Source organism: Elgaria multicarinata, chromosome 3, assembly GCF_023053635.1.
Source record: "Elgaria multicarinata webbii isolate HBS135686 ecotype San Diego chromosome 3, rElgMul1.1.pri, whole genome shotgun sequence".
Classification (NCBI taxonomy): Eukaryota; Metazoa; Chordata; class Lepidosauria; order Squamata; family Anguidae; genus Elgaria; species Elgaria multicarinata.
Genome location: NC_086173.1, coordinates 150,447,917 through 150,468,621, shown reverse-complemented (window position 1 = coordinate 150,468,621; position 20,705 = coordinate 150,447,917). Strand labels below are relative to the sequence as shown.

Here is a 20,705-nt window from a genome sequence, read left to right as displayed (position 1 = left end):
CGCAGCCCTAGGCCTAATTTCATGTGGCCCTCGGCCTTATTTCAAGAGCCCTATGGATGTGATCAGTTCAGAGCCAAGACAGGAGCAATCTGCCTCTTCCCCTGGTAGCCTGCTGGGCAAGAAAAAAGAGGGAGAGAAAAAGGGATGCTAGAGATAGAGAGAAGGGGTGGCAGAAAGAACGAGGAAAAACGGATGGCAAAGAGTGAGAAACAAAAGGGAGTGGGAGAGAGAAGGGAGGACAGGGAAAGGGAACTGCCCAGAGAGCTCCGGCTATTGGGCGGTATAGAAATGTAATTAATAAATTAATAAATAAAGGGTGGGAAGGAAGGAAGGAAGGAGAGAGAAGGGGTGGCAGAAGGAGTGAGGAAAAAGAGAAAGAACCCATGGGTTGTTGTTGGGTTGTTCAGGGTGGTTAACAAGCCATCCTGTGGAAAATGTTGAGGCTTCAGACAAAATGCTAACCCTTGGTTCAATAACAACCCACATTCAACCACTCAGTGTGGGTTTACATTTTGTGTGAACAATCCCAGTGTGTCCGTGTGCAGAGAGTACAGCAATGGGAGCCAGTGTGGTGTAGTGTGGACCGTGAGTTGGTAGATCCAAGTTCTAATCCCCACTTGGCCATGGAAACCCACTGGGTGACTTTGGGCCAGTCACAGACTCTCAGCCTAACCTACCTCACAGGGTTGTTGTTGTTGTAAGGATAAAAATGGAGAGGAGGAGGATTACGTACACCGCCTTGGGTTCCTTAGAGGAAAAAAGGTGGGATGTAAATGCAATAAATAAAAAAATACATTGACTCCCCGCTTCCCCTCCAAGCCTCTGTTATATACATAAGCAGCTTACCAGAGCGCCTCTCGCTCGTATGGGCTTTCTTTGGCTTAGTCTGGTTTCGTTTGCCTCCTATGTGGACCTTCTGGTGAATCACAAGATTACTGTGGTAACGGAACCATTTCCCACACTCAGGGCACTGATAGGGTTTCTCTCCCGTATGCACCCGTCCATGAGACACAAGACGCGACTGCTGTAGAAAACATTTCCCGCACTCGAGGCATTTATAGGGTTTCTCTCCCGTATGCAGTCTGTGATGGATGACCAAAGTTGAATTGTGAGCGAAACATTTCCCACACTCCAAGCACTTGAACTGTTTCTCTCCCGAGTGGATTGTCTGGTGAATCACAAAGTGGGCGCGCTGCGTAAAGCCTTTCCCGCAGTCGGGACATTTGTAAGGCTTCTCCCCTGTGTGGATTCTCTTGTGTGTTGCTAGGTGTGTTTGCTGAGAAAAACACTTCCCACAGTCCACACATTTATAGGGCTTCTCTCCCGTGTGGACTCTCTGGTGCGTTGTAAGACTTGAATGGCGAGCAAAGCTTTTCCCACACTCCAAGCATTTATGCGGCTTCTCCCCCGTGTGAGCTCTCTGGTGTTCCACTAAACCTAAGCGGGATGCAAAACACTTGCCGCACTCTGAGCATTTGTAAGGTTTTTCTCCAGTGTGCACTCGGTGGTGCAGCCTAAGGCCGGAATAGTGAGCAAAACACTTGCCACACTGCCCACACTCATAGGGTTTCTCTCCGGTGTGGGACCGTTGGTGTTTCACAACGCTTGAGCTACGAGAAAAAGATTTGCCACACTTGGGGCACTCGTATGGCTTTTCTCCTGTGTGTACTCTCTGGTGTTTCAATAAGCACGATGGCTGAGTAAACCATTTCCCACACTCTATACATTTGCAAGGTTTCATCCCGGTGTGGATTCTCTGGTGCGTCAAAAAGCTCGACTGGTCAGCAAAACACTTTCCACACTCCATGCATTTGTAAGGTTTCTCCCCGGTGTGGAGTCTGCGATGCCTCGCAAGATTGGATTCATAACCAAAACATTTTCCACACTGCAAGCACTGATAGGGTTTCTCTCCGGTGTGGACTCGTTTATGCATCTTAAGATCTGGCTGGTGAGAAAAACATTTCCCACATTCCGGACATTGGTAAGGTTTCTCTCCAGTGTGGATTCTCTGGTGTTTCATACAAGACGAGTGGTAAGCAAAACACTTCCCACACTCGGTGCATTTATAGGGCTTCTCTCCCGTGTGGACTCTCTGGTGGATCTCTAAGTTAGATTTGGCAGCAAAACATTTCCCACACTCCATGCATTCGTAGCTTCTCTCCCCTGTATGAACCCTCTGGTGTTTCACAAGCTGGGACCGGATCATGAAACTTTTCCCACACTCCATGCATTTGTAGCTTTTCTCCCCTGTATGAACGCTCTGGTGTGGCGCAAGCTGAGACTGGGAGCTGAAACATTTCCCACACTCTGTACACGCATAGGGCTTCTCTCCAGTGTGGATTCTGTTGTGTACCACGAGGGCTGAGCCAAAAGCGAAACATTTTCCGCACTCCATGCATTTGTAGGGTTTCTCGCCCGTGTGGACACTCCGGTGTTTCACCAAGGAAGAAGGATCAGCAAAACACTTGTCACACTCCATGCATTTGTAAGGTTTCTCTCCTGTGTGAAGTCTCTGGTGGATCACGAGACGCTGCTGCCGAGGAAAGCATTTCCCACATTCTGGACAACTGTAGGGTTTCTCCCCAGTGTGGACTCTGTGGTGAATTAAAAGACTTGCCTGGGAAGCTAACGTTTTCCCACACCTCAAACATTTGTGCTGTTTAGGTCTTCCCATGTGGGCTCTCTGGTGTCTGGGGAGATTAAGTTTCTGAGTAAAACACTTCCTACACACGCAACATTGGTTGTTTTTCCTCAAGTCATCTCCTGGGATAAAAAGCAAAACAGAAAAGAGGCACTGAACGTTCCTATAATTTGTTTGTGGAATTCATTATTTCAAGATAGAATAAATAATGTCATTTCTATACATAATCACACACACACACAATCTATCAATCTACCTATGTACAAAAACACACATACACAATTATAATAATCAACAACAGAAAATCCAATGACTGGATTACAATATCTGGTGTCAACCACTAGTTTTGATGGCTTTAAAAGAGGGTGAGATAGTCCCAAAACATCTGGAAATACACAACACCCATCATCCCTGAACGTTTGCCATGCTGGCTGGGCTGATAGGAGTTGCAGGCGAACATCACCTGGAGGGCCAAAGGATCCCTGCCCCTGGTATAAAGAAAAGAACCGATCTCCAGAGGGAGTGTGGAGGGGTGGTTTGGCCCTGCAGGCATAAGAACCTAAGAAGAGCCCTGCTAGCTCAGACTGAGGGTTCATCTAGCCCAGTGGTCTGTTCACACGGTGGCCAACCGGCTGTCGACAAGGGACCAACAAAGCAGGACACAGGTGCAACAGCACCCTCCCACCCATGTTCCCCAGCAACCGGTGCACACAGGCTTATTGCCTTGAATACTGGAGGTAGCACATAACCATCAGGGCTACTAGCCATTGATAGTCTTCTCCTCCAGGCCTAAAAGGAGACTTAGGACAGATAAAAGGAGTTATTCACGCAGCGCATTGTTGAAGTCTGGAATTCGTGATGGCCACCAATGTGAATGGCTTTAAAAGGGGTTTGGATAAATTCCTGGAGGAGAAGCCTATCAATGGCTGAGTCCTGATGGATAAGTGCAACCGGCAATATGAAACACAGTAAGCTTTTATACTCTAGTTGCTCGGGGACACGGATGGGAGGGTGGCTGCTGCATCATGTCCTGCTTGTGGGTTCCTGGTCATCAACTGGTTTGCCACTGTGTGAAGAGAGGGCTGGATTAGATGGACCCTTGTAGGGGTCTTCTTATGTTCATATCCCTTGAGCTTGGGTTAGAGATGTGAAGGCCCAGAAAAAAAACGGAAAAAATCATTAAAAAATTGGTTTTTTTCGGAAGCCTTTTTTGTTTTTTTTCCAAAAAATTGGAAAAAATGAAGAAAAAACGGGTTATGGGATGTTTTATTTTAGCATGATGAATAAGATGTTTAAGACAAGATATTCAGATATTTACTTCTCCAAATAATTTCTAAAAACTATGTACAGTATTAGATTATTACAATTTCTAATTTGTTTATGGAATTCACTATCTCAAGATATACTAAATAATTAAACTTCTATACTGACCAATAGCTAAAGTTCTCTGGGTGGTTTAGAAATTTTTTTAAACATGATGGTATTGTACATAATGGGCCTGTGCAGACAACACCAGTGAGGGAGGAAGCAGCAGCCAGGCACCTCCCCATCTTGCCTGGGGTCCAGCTGCTACCAACTGTCTCTGCAGAGGTCACCAGTGAGGGAGGAAGCAGCAGCCAGGCACCTCTCCACCGTGCCTGAGTCCAGCTCCAGCTGAGAGCTCCCTCCCTCCTGCTGTCAACTGTAACTGCTGAACTTTGCAAGTAAGATTGTAGTGCCTGAATTTGCTTTCCTTTTCCCCCTCCTCCTCCCTCCCAATCCCCTTTCCTTTTGTGTCATGTCTTTTAGATTGTAAGCCTGTGGTGTGCTGTCTCCCTGGAGCACAGATTAGAGATGTGACTGAAGGGTTACCGAAACTCATAAAGTCCACGGACACATACCCCTTTCTTCTCATCCATGTGGGAACAAATGATGTCGCCAAGCAAAGCTACGAAGAAATCATTTCAGACTATGAAGCTCTGGGAAGGAAACTGAAGAACTTTGGGGCCCAGGTAGTTTTCTCATCCATCCTCCCAGTTCTTGGAAGAGGATTAGAAAGGGAAACAAAAATACTCCGGATGAACGACTGGCTACGAAGGTGGTGCTGACGTGAGAATTTTGGATTCTGGGACCACGGGCTACGCTACTTGGAACATGGACGGCTGGCAAGGGATGGGTTGCACCTCACAAGGGCTGGAAAGAATGTGTTCGGCCACAGCATGAAGAACTTGATCAGGAGGGCTTTAAACTGAATCTTATGGGGACGGGAGACATAAACCTCGAGGCAACAATGGATGAAGGCCAAGGCACCACAGTACAGAGAACAGCTCCAATAGTGCCCCAAAATAGTGTCTGTAACAATGTAGGAACAAAGCCAGACTATAAAACACATGGTCTTCGATGTCTATATACTAATGCCCAGAGCATGGGAAACAAACAGAACGAACTTGAACTCTTATTACATGAAGGCAAATACGACTTGATAGGTATAACTGAAACTTGGTGGGATGACTCCCATGACTGGAATATAGCAATTGAAGGATATAACTTGTTCAAAAAGAACAGAAGAAAGAGAAAGGGAGGTGGAGTTGCACTATATGTTAAAAATACCTATCCCTGCACAGAAATACAGGCGGATCAGACTGGGAGCCCATCGAGAGCATCTGGATTAAAATAAATGGGGCAAGGAATAAAAAGAACATGACAATCGGAGTCTACTACCGACCACCCAATCACGGAGAAGACGAGGATGAAACTTTTGAGAAACAAATTGCCAGTGTTTCAAGGAAGTGTGATGTAGTAGTGATGGGGGACTTCAATTACCCTGATATCTGTTGGGAGACCAATACTGCCAAAAGGGGCCCTTCCAAGAAATTCCTGACATGTGTGGGTGATAACTTTCTCCTACAGAAAGTGGAGGAAGGAACTAGAGGATCGGCAATCCTTGACTTGATATTGACCAATAGGGATGACTCAGTGGATAAAGTGGCAGTTATGGGAACTCTGGGGGAAAGTGACCACGTCATACTTGAATTCTTGATTATGAAGGAGACAAAAGTTGAGTGTAGCCATACACGTACTCTGGATTTTAGCAAAGCTGATTTTAATAAACTCAGAACTATGATAAGTAAGGTCCCATGGCAAATGAGCCCATAGTTGTATGGCAGTGGACAGTTTGCAGAAGTAGAAGCTCAGGCGCAACTGCCTATGCCAACCTTTCAGGCCATTAACCGCTGCATCCTGAAAGCGTTTCAAAGGGTGCCAGTGTCTGGAAAACCCTCAAAATCCTTTACTATCACACGCCAAGGACCTAGTGAGCCTTACCATCAATTTATAGACAGGTTAAAGGAAGCCTTACAGAGACAAATTGACAATGAGGAAGCAAAAGCAGAACTAATGAAGAAATTAGCCTATGAAAACGCCAATGCTGATTGCCGTAAAGTTTTGCAATCCGTTATTACTCGGCAAACTTATGAGTTGGCCGACATGATCCAGACTTGCGCAGATGTTGGGACTCAGATACACCAAATGGCCATGTTAGCCGGAGCCCCCCAACAAGGCAATAAGCCGTGTGGCAACTGCTTTAATTGTAAAAAGCCAGGTCATTTTAAGAACCAATGTCGCGCTCCTGGAGGAGGTGCTCATAAAAAGGGAGGAGGAGACAAAAAGAAGCCATCTAAACCCTGCCCTAAATGTGGAAAAGGGTATCACTGGGCAAACCAGTGTAGAAGTACAGAGAACCAAGAAGCGGGAAACTAATTAACGGGCCTGCACCTAGCCCGGGAAATAAGGGTGCTTCATTATCCACACCTGCAGCTGCCTTTAAAACACCCACTGCTACCAGCAGAAATGCAGGCATAGATTTAAGTAACACTGAAGATAAAGAAATTACCTTACCTGGAGAAGTCATTTTTATGCCCTCTCAACTTCAAGGCCCCTTACCTAATCAAACTATTGGGCTCATTCTACCTCGGTCCGATGCCAGTAAACAAGGTATCCAAATTGTGCCAGGGGTTATCGATTCAGACTATCAAGGCATAATCTATGTTCAAATATGGAGCCATCTCCCTATGAAATTACGAATTGGAGATGCGTGGGCACAACTCATCTTAATCCCTTATGTATTGCCAGCGGGAGGGAAAAGTTGTCAGCACACTGAAGGATTTGGGTCTACTGACCAAATCCACCCTCAAATAGCAGCAGTACTACAACACATTCAGACTGAAAAACCAAAGCGGTGCTACCAGTTAAATGGTAGATCATTTGAGGGAATCCTAGACTCAGGTGCCGATGTTTCTGTCATTTCAGAGCATCTTTGGCCTACAGAGTGGCCTACGGAACCAGCCCCTGCAGTCTGGGGCGTGGGCGGACCCCAAGTTTCCAAGCAAAGTACACACTGGATTAATGTGACTGCACCTGGAAATCCTCGCACAGCTCAAATCAGACCGGTAATTTTAGAAATACATGTCAATTTGTGGGGTCGTGACCTACTTTCACAGTTTAACGCCACTCTGCAGATACTGCCCTACCCCTCACCTGGAAACAGGCTGAACCCGTATAAACAAAAACAAAAAGCAGGGATCCCCATTGGTTTGGGCTCCCGCCAGGAATGGCTAGCGAAAGTGTTGTTCACTATTAACCATTTGAATGTTCTCCTACCAACTAATACTACCCGATTACAACAACATTTCCAAATGCATACCCCTTTGCCGCAGCCGCTGGTCACGTACCGGCAGCTACCTAATCCTGTCTGGCACGGCCCTGTCCCCTTGATCACTTGGGGTCGGGGTTATGCTGCTGTACTTACTCCAACAGGACCAGTGTGGGTTCCAGCACGGTGTGTGAAGCCCTGGAAAGAACATGTCGTGGCATCAAGGATTGACCAACCCGATTCCGGAATTCTCCCTACAACTCCCCTGAAAGCACGTGGCAGGGCGCCCGTCCAAAAACATAAACCAACATGGGGAGAGATAAAGGCGTTATCTCTCCAAGCTCAACAATTAATGGAGCAACAGCACGTTGATCCAACTCCAGAAAATTTTCTAGTTGCTGCATTTGCTTGCTTAAATGCTAATTCTTTGCTGACAATAATTATGCTATTTAGCTGTATAACTTGTCCAGTTATAAGCACTTCACTACATGACAGATTGCAGTACAATGTATGGATAAAGTTAGCCAAAATAGTAAACACCACTGATTTCTGTCTTTCTGATGCCCCAGATATGCATGGATTACTTAGTACATGTCTCATTCCCATATGCAAAGCTCCTGGTTCTCTTGGTAACGTTACTGGGTTGAGTAAATTTATGAACTTTAGTGAGATTCATTATCATACCATGGCCAAATGGGGAATTGCTACATACCAGTTGCCCCAAGATGCTATATAGTTATACACCCCATATGTTGTAAACCACAAGAATAACACATGTGCTAGAATGGTAAATTGCTCCATTCACCGTCCACAAAAAGGCTGTTTGTCCCCAGGGCCTTCTCTGTGGAATTGTTCAAAAATAGAAAATGTAACAAGTAACTATGGACACATTATATTGCCAATTGGATGGTTTTTCACATGTGGGTCCCGTACCTATAATTATGTACCAGCTAATATAACCTTAACACAATGTTGTCTTAGTCGCTTGACAGTGATTCTACCATCTCGGCCTACTAAAAATACTCGACAGCAAAGAGAGACTGAGACTATGAATGCAGTTTGTGATGGCAATGTTACTGTCATGAGTCCAGCAGAGTACCTCTCCCTGGCTATGAGTCTTGTCGGGGTTCCTGGATTGGCTGTGGGAAATGCCAAACAAATTGGGCATTTGGCATGTTTGCTAGCAAAGACAATTAACAGTACTTCCATTGCTATTGGACTTTTGATTCAAGAACAACAGGACTTAAGACATGCTATACTGGACAATCGAGCTGCAATTGACTTTTTGTTGTTACAAAGACATCTTGGCTGCGAAGCTGTGAAAGACATGTGCTGTTTCAATCTCACAGACAATAGTAACTGAATTCAACAACAACTGGACTTACTTAAAACATATGCACATGCAGTCAAACAAGATATTGCACCTGAATGGTGGAAGTTTTTATGGTCCTGGTTTCCAACAGGATGGTTCAAAACTATATTTCAATATGCTGTATTGATTGTATTTTTATTAATCACCTTCTGCTGTTTCTTACAATGTATCCCAGGATTAATGTCATGGTGTGTTCCCTCTTGCCGTCCCAGAGCTTCAAAACCAAGCAAACGTCAAATTTATTATGCTTACAAGGCTTTGCAATTATAAGAATAAAAAGGGGGAGATGTGGGATTTATTGTTGTTCGTCTCTGGTACACATTCAGTACTGGCAGGCCATACTGAGATGTGCTGGAACAAGGACAACAATGATAAGATAGGCCTTGCTAAGGAACTTCTTGACACTGGCTAACCATGTCAAGAATGTGCTGACGCAAGAGCCACAGAGAGAACAATACAACACAGAGGGCACCATAAACACGCGCTTCCTTAGATCCTTGTATGGTATATTCATGCTGAACACACACTAACAAACACCTTATGCGCACGAGGCAGTCAGCAACTAACATGATGTAAGCAACAACCAATCATAGCCTGTGAACAAGGAATGTAACCAAGTAGCTCTTAATAAAACCAGGACGGGGTAGCCTAAATGGGATGCCTCCCCTTCATGCAGTTTGGACTCCTTGCCTGTTATTTACCACATGGGAGTATTTAAAAAAGGAAATTATAAAGGCACAGTTACAAACAATTCCAACAAGGGGAAAAGATAGAAGACAACAGAGGAAACCAATGTGGCTCCACAAAAAGCTTAGAGATGACCTGAAAACAAAAAGGGACACATATAGGAAGTGGAAGGAAGGCCAGGCTACAAAAGAAGAGTACAGACAAGTGGCGCAGAAGTGCCGAAATGGTGTCAGGAAAGCTAAAGCTCAGAATGAGCTGAGATTAGCGAGGGATGCTAAAAGCAATAAAAAGGCTTTCTTCAGATATGTGAGTAGTAAAAGACAGAGGAAAGAAATGGTGGTTCAACTGCTTAATGAGGATGGCAAATTGATAACAGATGACAAAGAAAAGGCTGAAGTGCTCAATTCCTACTTTGCCTCAGTCTTCTCCCAAAAGCGGGTCTATGACCCCCCTGGAAAAAGCGAAGCAGAAGTTGAGGGGGCAGGATTACAGTTTGAGATTGATAAACAAATGGTCAATGAACACCTCATTTCCTTGAATGAGTTCAAATCTCCAGGGCCCGATGAACTGCATCCTAGAGTAATGAAGGAGCTAGCGGAAGAACTCTTAGAACCTTTGTCTATTATCTTTGCAAAATCATGGAAAACGGGTGAGGTGCCGGACGACTGGAGGAGGGCTAACGTTGTCCCTATCTTCAAAAAGGGCAAAAAGGAAGAACCTGGGAACTACAGACCAGTCAGTCTGACATCCATCCCTGGGAAAATTCTGGAGCAGATTATAAAGAAGTCAATCTGTAAACACCTTGAAATCAATGCGGTGATCACTAGAAGCCAACATGGATTTGTCAAGAACAAGTCCTGTCAGACAAATTCGATCTCATTTTTTGAGAAGGTAACCTCCCTTGTGGACCGTGGGAATGCTGTGGACGTCATATATCTTGACTTCAGCAAAGCTTTTGACAAAGTACCACATGACATTCTGATTAATAAACTAGCTAAAAGTGGGCTAGATGGAACAACTATTAGGTGGATTCACAGTTGGCTACAGAATCGGACTCAAAGAGTACTTATCAATGGAACCTTCTCAAACTGGGGAGAGGCAACGAGTGGGGTACCACAGGGCTCAGTCCTGGGCCCAGTGCTCTTCAACATTTTTATTAATGATTTGGACGAGGAGGTGAAGGGAACACTGATCAAATTTGCAGATGACACAAAATTGGGTGGGATAGCTAATACCCTGGAAGACAGAAACAAACTTCAAAGTGATCTTGATAGGCTGGAGTGCTGGGCTGAAAACAACAGGATGAAATTTAATAGGGATAAATGCCAAGTTCTACATTTAGGAAATAGAAACCAAAGGCACAGTTACAAGATGGGGGATACTTGGCTCAGTAATACTACAAACGAGAAGAATCTTGGAATTGTTGTAGATTGCAAGCTGAATATGAGCCAACAGTGCGATATGGCTGCAAGAAAGGCAAATGCTATTTTGGGCTACATTAATAGAAGTATAGCTTCCAAATCACGTGAGGTACTGGTTCCTCTCTATTCGGCCCTGGTTAGGCCTCATCTAGAGTATTGCATCCAGCTCTGGGCTCCACAATTCAAGAAGGACGCAGACAAGCTGGAGCGTGTTCAGAGGAGGGCAACCAGGATGATCAGGGGTCTGGAAACAAAGCCCTATGAAGAGAGACTGAAAGAACTGGGCATGTTTAGCCTGGAGAAGAGAAGATTGAGGGGAGACATGATAGCACTCTTCAAATACTTAAAAGGTTGTCACACAGAGGAGGGCCAGGATCTCTTCTCGATCCTCCCAGAGTGCAGGACACGGAATAATGGACTCAAGTTAAAGGAGTCCAGCTGGACATCAGGAAAAACTTCCTGACTGTTAGAGCAGTGCGACAATGGAATCAGTTACCTAGGGAAGTTGTGGGCTCTCCCACACTAGAGGCCTTCAAGAGGCAGCTGGACAAGCATCTGTCGGGAATGCTTTAGGGTGGATTCCTGCATTGAGCAGGGTTTGCTTCCGTTTGCTCACTCGCTCTTCCCTTCGCTGCCCCCACCACCTCCTACACCACCAAAGATTTATTCCCAGAGCGAGTTAATTTGCATCCTCTCTGTACTTCGCTTTCACATAAGGATATAACGTTCTTTCACTTAAACTGTCTGTGTCTCATCAAAGTTATTTTTAGTACCTTCCATGCGTTTCCCCCTTCTCAGCCACAAATCGAAACTAGCTTTTCCGGCTACACTGAGAGGGATTTTTTACGTGCTTCAACTTCACGGAGGATTCATAATACTGCTGAGATTTACTCACTTTATCATGCCAATCATACGGAGATAAATGCGTTTCTAGGCTTCAGACATCCGGAGCTTGGAAGAACTTTACTGTATCATTCGACTGCTAGGCTCCGCCCCCCACAGCCACATCATCAAAGGTCGGTTGACTCTACATAAACAAAACAGAGGCATTCAAGAGGCAGCTGGACAACCATCTATCAGGGATGCTTTAGGGTGGATTCCTGTACTGAGCAGGGGGTTGGACTCAATGGCCTTCCAACTCTACTATTCTATGATTCTATGAGAAGGGAGAGAACTGACTTAATCCCAATTTCCCCAGAATCAACAACACTGGTCACGTTCACACATGCTAAGCCGGGAATCCTGGCTTAATAATCCAGTCATGTGAATGAGCAGTATGTTGGTGCATGCAGCTCTTCATTCCATCCATTATGCGAGCAGGTAAACAAACCAAGAAGGGGAGATAGCTTCATATTACCTCTGAACCTAGCATTATGGTTTATTGTGCCCAAACAAACCAGGATCATAAATCAGCTTTGAACTAGGGTTTGTTTATGGCTTTTTCCTTCTGTGTAAGGTCTTTTTAGATTGTTAAGTCTATGAAGGGAACATGCGGCCCTCCAGATGTTGGAGAACTTCAATTCCCATCAGCCCTAGCCAATGGGGATGGAAAATGGGACTTGCAATCCTATATCCTTGTTTTAAAGAAATAAATATGTCTTAGAATGTGACATCTCATTCTCACTGAAGCATACTGTTCAAACTTCAAGCATTTTAATATGGGCTTAGCACCTAGAATTCCTTTTCAGGTTTTCTGGACCCCTTTTTGCTAATACATTGATGGTGCTATATAAATAAATAAATAAATAATAATGCCAGAAAAATATCCAGCCAAGGCAATAAAAAGAAACAGATGTTTTACCATTATTGCAACTGCTTATAGCTTGGGGTGGGGGTAAGGGTTTCAGTCTTAATTCCCCCCACTTTTCTTATTTCAACTTTATAAAAGTAACATCACTAAACTTTATAGCAATAACTAACATCATTTTCAATGTAAATTCACAACCATGTTTGGTGCTTCATTTATATTAAAACAATCAATAAGACAAACTTAATGCTAGATAATTGAAATGGGAAGGGAAGATTTCTTCCAACTATTCAATTTAAAAAGAGAATTAATTAAATTAACAAAAGGGCAGCAGATTCATCAAACAGTAATACTTTGACTAAACAAGCTGACTTTTATGAATGAATCTGGGTGAAATGAGCGATGGAGCACCTGCTTTGCATGCAGGAGATCCCAGGTTCAATCCCCAGCATCTCCAGGGAGGGCAGGAAAAAAACACGCCTGCCTGAAGAGTCTCTGCCAGTCAGTGTTGGCAATACTGGACTAGATGGACCAAGGAGAAGAAGGCAGCTCTCTCTGTTCCTTTCTCCCACCTCAAGTTGGCTACAGAGCCTGACTGGCCTCTTTGCCTTCCTCACAGCTGGTGGTGAAGTCCCTGCAGCGAACTGGGCAGCAAGCCCTAGGGCCCTCTTCGCATCACGTGATATTGTGGTGCCCGAACTCCCCAGCTTGACCTGAGGGATGAAGGAAGAGGGGGGCGGTCGGGGCTGGACTGCTTTTGGCACCTTCCGACTTTCTGATGCTCGCGCTCGGCACACGTTGCACCCTCCAGAGCGACACAGGAGCATCCCTTTAGGAAGGCAGCGTTACGCCTCCCGAGCAGTTACGATCCGCCTCGTGCTTTCGGGACGTACTAAACCGAAGGACACCAAATGGCCATTGAAATGCATTGTGTCATTCCGAATGGCCATAGGAAACCATTGAAGGAGTTTAGGGATCATCTACAAATTAAAATACTTAAAGGAGTTAAACATTTCGTTTTCATAGAAAACCACACAGAATCAAAATACAAACTAACAAAGTGGTTTTGGGGAACAGTTCCTATGACCCCCAACACAGTGGTTTCTAGGGATCATCTCCAAACATAAAAAGAAAACAGAATACAATAAAGAGAAGGTGACTGCAGTTTCATGCAATGCTTCATAGGCACCAGTTCAAAAAGACCAAAATAAGTGGAGGAGGGGTTGCCAAAAACTGCCACAGATTATTACCATGTTTACATCTGCCCCCCCTCCAACACCCTCTTCTCACAACAATGCAGGCCAGCATTTCAAAGTAGCCATAGGGATACACGGGAATGATACCACAAGCCCCTTAAGAACCAGAAGAAGCTGAAAATGCTTGAGGAGGTTGAAATTAGCAACCCAAGCATCCTAAGACTCTGTGCTTGATACATGTTTCATTGCACTTGCCCCTGGCGCATAGCCATAATATGGGGTATCATTCAGAATGGCCATAGGAAAGCATTAGGCTGTCACAAGAGGCACAGAGAAAAGAGGGGAAGCCCCAAAATTCTCGTAGAGACTTGTAATAGCACACTAAGCATGCTAAGATTTTTTGCTGCAAGCGTGCTCCATTGGAATGGCCCCTACACTGCACACATGCACATGAGGTTTCTTCCGAATGGCCATAAGAAAGCATGGCGCTATCTGGCAGCCCCAGAAAACCAGGGGGAACCCCAGAATTCTCGTGGAGGTTTTTAATAAAACCCTAAGCATTCTAAGAGTTTTTGCAGAAGGTGTGCTCTGTGGAAATGGCCCCCACATCGCGCATGGGCACATTAGGTTTCTTCGGAACTTTTATACTGTTCGTTTTACTCTACCCTGTGCCTGTTTGGTGCATTCTCTTCCCCTTCTTAGTGTTTTATTATGATTTTATTAGAATGTAAGCCTATGCGGCAGGGTTTTGCTATCTTATTGTTTTACTCTGTGCAGCACCATGTACATTGATGGTGCTAAATAAATAAATTAAATAATAATAATAATTCGGTGTCCCTCGTTTTAGTACGTCCAGTGCTTTCTCCTCTGAGTTAGCAAGAGACGCTCTCCTTGGCCTTCGGTCCCTGCTCCTCCTCTTTCCTCTCCCCCCCCCCGCGTGAAAAGGCCTCCAGGCTTCCTTCCCAGCTTCTCCGGTTCTCTTCCTTTCCTTCCCGCCTTCCAGAAGGACAAAGGAGGAGGGACCCGAAACGCTGCGCCATCGTGAAAGCCTCCACGCCAAGGCAAACTCTGGCCCAAACAAGAGCGGGGGGGGGCTCTCCAGGAGAACAAACACGCCCCCCCCCCAAAATCTGGTCCCTTCTCCCCACTTACTGGCATTTGCAAAATGGGATTCAGGTGCTTTTGCAGGCTGCGTGAATTCGTCCACCTCCACCCTGAAAGTCTGCTGCCTTCGTCCCGGGTCTGCAGCATCTCCACGTCCCAAGACCTAATCAGCCAGCAATTCCCCCAACTGAAGGCCCTCACCCCTCCTGGTAACAAGCACCCAGGCAGCCCGGGACTGCTGGGAAATGTAGTCCTGTCCTTTCCTTTTACGGAGCCGCAGAGGCTCCTGGGAATTGTAGTCTCCCCTTCGGCATGCTTATTTCTTCCTCCACCAACAAAGCTCAGCTATGCCAAGGGCCTCCAATACTTTGCAGATTTTAAAAAACCACATATTGATGTCTTATAGCAAAGGCCGCTGCCCTTAAAATGCGTTGCTCAGGGCTTTGCTCTGTCTTAGGTACCATCAATTAATTAGTAATGTTAATTTCCCCTGTTAATTGCGTATTGTTGTTAATTTGCTATTGTGAAGTTATTGTAGATGTATAATGTATAATGGAAAGGAGGCGACAATTCAAGTTGTGCAGGGCAGAGGGAGATATGGTGATGGCAGGGCGAAGTGCCATTACAGGGGAAGGAGAGATAGATATTTAACACCCATCTTTCCTTCCGGTCGCCCTGCCACCCTGGGCAACTTGGAGAACGAACCAAGCCAACCACGGACCCTCTCCTTGCTCTTTTGCAATGCCAGGTCAGTTAAAAACAAGACAAATATAATTTATGATCTCCTCACAGATGAGGGGGCCGACCTGGCATGTTTCACAGAGACCTGGCTGGGAGATGACAGTGGCCCAACATGGGCCCAGGCCCTCCCAGCTGGGTACTGTGTTATCGAGCAGGTGAGGAAAAGTGGGCGGGGGCTGAGTAGCTGTGGTCTATAAGGATAATCTCAACCTGACCAGACTTCCTGTCCGGGAATTGAATCACATCGAGTTTGTGTACCTTAGTCTAAAGACCAGGGATAGACTGGGGATTCTGTTAGTGTACCGGCCAGCCCGCTGCCTATCAGACTCCCTGGCCGAGCTCACAGAACTGGTGTTGGAGTCGCCCAGGCTTTTGGTCCTGGGCGACTTCAACATCCCTTTCGGGAATGGTTTGTCAGGTGCAGCTCGGGAGTTCATGGCATCCATGACAAACATGGGCCTATCCCAATTGGTCTCTGGACCGACACATTCAGCAGGTCGCACCCTCGATGCTGTTTTCAGTTCCGAACAGACAGATCTGTGGGCGGAGGTGGTAAATACCTCTGCGTTGTCATGGACAGACCATTTTCTGGTCAGGGTTAATATCATGGCTACCATCCGCCCCTGCAGGGGTGGCAGACCTATTAAGATGGTCCGCCCTCGAAGGCTGATGGATCTTCTTGGATTCCAGAAAGCCTTAGAGGGTGCTATGGCTGGTATTGTCGACGATCCTGTTGAAGCCCTGGTCAATAGATGGAATCAAGACCTAACTAGGGCTATCAACACGATTGCCCCCAAACGTCCTCTTCGACCTACTTCCAATCGGGCACCTTGGTACACAGAAGATCTCAGGAAGCTGAAGCAGGAAGGTTGACGACTGGAGCGCCGATGGAGGAAAACTTGTCTCATATCCGACAAGGCACATCATAGAGAACATCTTCGTTCCTATGGGGTGGCAATACGTGCAGCGAAGAAAGCTTTCTTCTCTGACTGCATTGTGTCTGCGAATTCACATCCAACAGAACTGTTTAGGGTGGTGAGGGGTCTAACTCAGGCACCTCCTCCCCTGAACCCAGTTTTAGAGCCTTCGGTAGTTCACTGTGATGCATTTAATGATCATTTCACAGATAAAGTCTCTTGGATAAGAGCCAATTTAGATACCGTCGTTATAACAGAAGCTGAAGCTGAAGTGTCCAGCAACTCCATGAGTAGGATTACACTGGATCAGTTCCAGATGGTGAGTACTGATGATGTGGACAAGCTGCTTGGACGAGTAAGGAAGACAACTTGTCCTCTCGATCCCTGTCCTTCTTGGCTGGTCACCGAGGGAGGAGATGCAGTTAGACTACAACTGCAACATACTATTAATGCATCTCTCAGGGAGGGGAGTTTTCCACCAAGTTTAAAAGAAGCAGTGGTACGGCCGCTTCTAAAAAAGCCCTCCCTGGATCCCCTGGACCTTAATAATTATAGACCAGTATCAAATCTTCCATTTTTGGGCAAGGTGATTGAGAGGGCAGTTGCCTTCCAACTCCAAGCAGTCTTGGATGATACAGATTTTCTAGACCCATTTCAAACTGGCTTTAGGGCAGGATACGGAGTTGAGACAGCTATGGTCGCCTTAGTGGATGATCTCTGCATGAGTATTGACAGGGGGAGTGTGTCCCTGCTGGCACTTTTGGACCTTTCGGCGGCTTTCAATACCATCGACCATGGTATCCTTCTGGATCGCCTGAGGGGTTTGGAAATCGGGGCACTGTGCTCCAGTGGTTCCGGTCCTACCTCTCAGGTAGATTCCAGATGGTGATGCTTGGGGATAATTGCTCCTCAAAAAAGGAGCTGTTGTATGGCGTACCACAAGGTGCCATCCTATCCCCAATGCTGTTTAACATCTACATGAAACCGCTGGGAGAGATCATCCGGAGGCATGGGGCAGGGTGCTATCAGTATGCTGAAGACACCCAAATATATTTCTCTATGCCTTCAATAACAGCGTCAGCTAAGGGTAGTGTGTCTCCTCTGAATGAATGCTTGGAGGCAGTAATGGGCTGGATGAGGAAAAACAAACTGAAGCTGAATCCAGACAAAACAGAGGTGCTTGCTGTCAAGGGCTCTGACCTACGTTTGGAGGTGTGTCAACCAGTTCTGGATGGGGCTACACTCCCCCTGAAAGACTGTGTTCGCAGTTTGGGGGTGCTCCTGGATCCGTCGCTCCAAATGGCAGCCCAGATGGATGCAATGGCCAGGAGTGCCTACTATCAGCTTCGGCTGATACGCCAGCTGAGCCCCTTCTTAGAGTCAGAAGACCTAAAGACAGTAGTGCATGTGCTGGTAACCTCAAGGCTTGACTTCTGCAATGCGCTCTACATAGGGCTACCATTGTACCTAGTTCGGAAACTTCAACTAGTTCAAAATATGGCAGCCAGGTTGGTCACCGGAACATCTAGGGGTGAGCATATTACCCCAACATTAAAATCACTCCACTGGCTGCCAATTAGTTTCTGGTCAAAGTACAAAGTGTTGGTCATTACCTTTAAATCCCTAAATGGTTTGGGTCCAGGTTACCTGCGGGATCGCCTTCTCCCATATAGTCCACCCCGCACACTCAGGTCCTCTGGGGTGAACTTACTTCAGTCAGCTAAAACTAGGCTGACATCAGTTTCCCAGAGGACCTTTTCTTCTGTCGCCCCCAGATTGTGGAATGGCCTGCCGGAGGAGATTCGTAAAATTAACTCTCTGCGTGATTTTAAGGCAGCTTTAAAGACTAGCCTTTTCTGGCAGGCCTATCCAGATCAATGTTAATACTATTCTATGATTCTAGTTAGGTGAAAGGAACTCTCCAGCTGAAGCCCAACTGTACAGGCTACTAGAACCCATGAGGCTAATACAGGCCATGCAGGTCTCATTTATACTCGTTCTTTCATTATGAGGGTAATGCATGGATGGGTGGTGAAAGGCAGCTCTCAAAAGATGCGAGGACGATGTATTTTCTTAGGTCTTTGATCATTCCCTTTGGGTCTCCTTTACTTCTCCCTATAATAAAAGGATCCCAACCATGGACTACATCATCATAATGCTGCTCACTGCCTCCTTTTGGCCTCACTGCAACCAGCCCAAGACGATTTGTTCACCCTTTTCCTTCACTGCTGCCACCATATAACACTGTGTAACCTTTTCATTTTCTCAGTATTTTAACACCTAAATTTAAACTTTGCTATTTTAATCCTGTGTTTTAATCCTGCTGTGTGGTTTTATCCTGGTTGTGCTTTTTATATTGTATTTTTTATTTGGGTTTTTAGATTGTTGGAAGTTTTATTATGTTCATAATGGTTCACCTGAATCCAACAGCCAATCAGCATTCACTCCAACGTTCTATCCACTTGCTCCCCCTCCCAATAGAATTAACCACTTACCATCCAAAGTCCAAACAGCACTTACATCCTAAATAGCAATAATACAAACACTTACATAATATATAATTAGCAATAAACAGTAAAACGTCACATCTCCCCCAACCCTTAAAATGAAACAGAGCATACTTCTTGCTCTCAAGGACATGCAGTGTCCAAAATTGAAGAAATGTTCTTGGTGTGTTTCACAAAGTCCTCACCAACACAGAACCTCATCTGGATAGTCTGTCAGCAATCACATTGTCCTTGCCTTCGATAAATTGGTAGACAAATTGCAATTCTTGCAAGATCCGCGACCGTCTCTGTAACATGGTATTTGTATTTCTCATAGCCTCTAGCCAAATCAGTCCAAACAGCACTTACATCCTGAATAGCAATAATCAGTGAAACATCACAAACACTTACATCATGTATAATTAGCAATAAACAGTAAAACATTAGTCTCCTTCCACAATTTGCAGTTTTTGGAAATGTTAACACTCTTCATGCAATTTCTTCAGATGCCCTATCAAAACTGTTATCTAAAACTTCTCGCTTTGCGTGAACCTTCCGGTGTACCGGACAGCATCTTTTCTGCATGGCTTCTGTTATGAAAGAGTGCTTCTTTCTGGCACAACATTTTCCTGCATAAAAGCCGTTCATACAGTTCTCTTTCCTGTGCGGCGGTGGCTTTGATGTTTTCCACTCTTAGGAAAGGAATGCCCCATCTTCGAATTTTGTGCTGGAATGAAAAGAAATAAAATCAGAGAATTACCAACTCAGATCCTGGAGAAGGGTTGGGGAGCAAGGAGGAAAGTAAATTGAAATGAGAGAATGATTTGACACTGTGACAACATGAAACAGCAGATTAGCTTTTCCTTGTCACTCTTCATCTTTATTTATTTATTTATTTATTGCATTTTTATACCGCCCGATAGCCAAAGCTTTAACCATGAGGAAGGCCACAGCTTGGGAAAGAATTACAAGAGAGGGACAAGTTGATAGAAGCAGAGCTGTCCCTTTAAATAAGGGTCTGCCCACAGTTGTGTATAACGGCTGGGCGACCTGCAGCCCTAGGCCTAATTTCATGTGGCCCTCGGCCTTATTTCAAGAGCCCTCTGGATGTGATCAGTTCAGAGCTCTGACAGGAGCAATCTGCCTCTTCCCTGGTAGCCTGCTGGGCAAGAAAAAAGAGGGAGAGAAAAAGGGATGCTAGAGATAGAGAGAAGGGGTGGCAGAAAGAACGAGGGAAAACGGATGGCAAAGAGTGAGAAACCAAAGGGAGTGGCAGAGAGCAGGGAGGACAGGGAAAGGGAACCGCCCAGAGAGCTCCAGCTATTGGACGGTATAGAAATGTAATAAATAAATAATTAAATAATGGGAGGGAAGGAAGGAGAGAGAAGGGGTGGCAGAAGGAGTGAGGAAAAAGAGAAAGAACCCATGGGTTGTTGTTGGGTTGTTCAGGGTGGTTAACAAGCCATCCTGTGGAAAATGTTGAGGCTTCAGACAAAATGCTAACCCTTGGTTCAATAACAACCCACATTCAACCACTCAGTGTTACATTTTGTGTGAACAATCCCAGTGTGTCCGTGAGCAGAGAGTACAGCAATGGGAGCCAGTGTGGTGTAGTGTGGACTGTGAGTTGGTAGATCCAAGTTCTAATCCCCACTTGGCCATGGAAACCCACTGGGTGACTTTGGGCCAGTCACAGACTCTCAGCCTAACCTACCTCACAGGGTTGTTGTTGTGAGGATAAAAATGGAGAGGAGGAGGAGGAT

At 45.5% G+C, this 20,705-nt stretch overlaps 1 protein-coding gene across 1 annotated transcript in view; it reads right to left on the bottom strand.

The window, feature by feature from the left end:
• LOC134395528 (zinc finger protein 850-like) overlaps positions 1 to 20,705 on the bottom strand; it is a 66,519-nt gene that overhangs the window by 28,358 nt on the left and 17,456 nt on the right. Inside the window, exons 2-3 of the mRNA XM_063121692.1 lie at positions 11,647 to 11,778; positions 847 to 2,763 (exon numbers count right to left, since the gene is read on the bottom strand). Coding sequence (XP_062977762.1) covers positions 847 to 2,674 — 1,828 coding nt within the window. The 5' untranslated portion in view covers positions 2,675 to 2,763; positions 11,647 to 11,778. The remainder of the gene's footprint in view (positions 1 to 846; positions 2,764 to 11,646; positions 11,779 to 20,705) is intronic.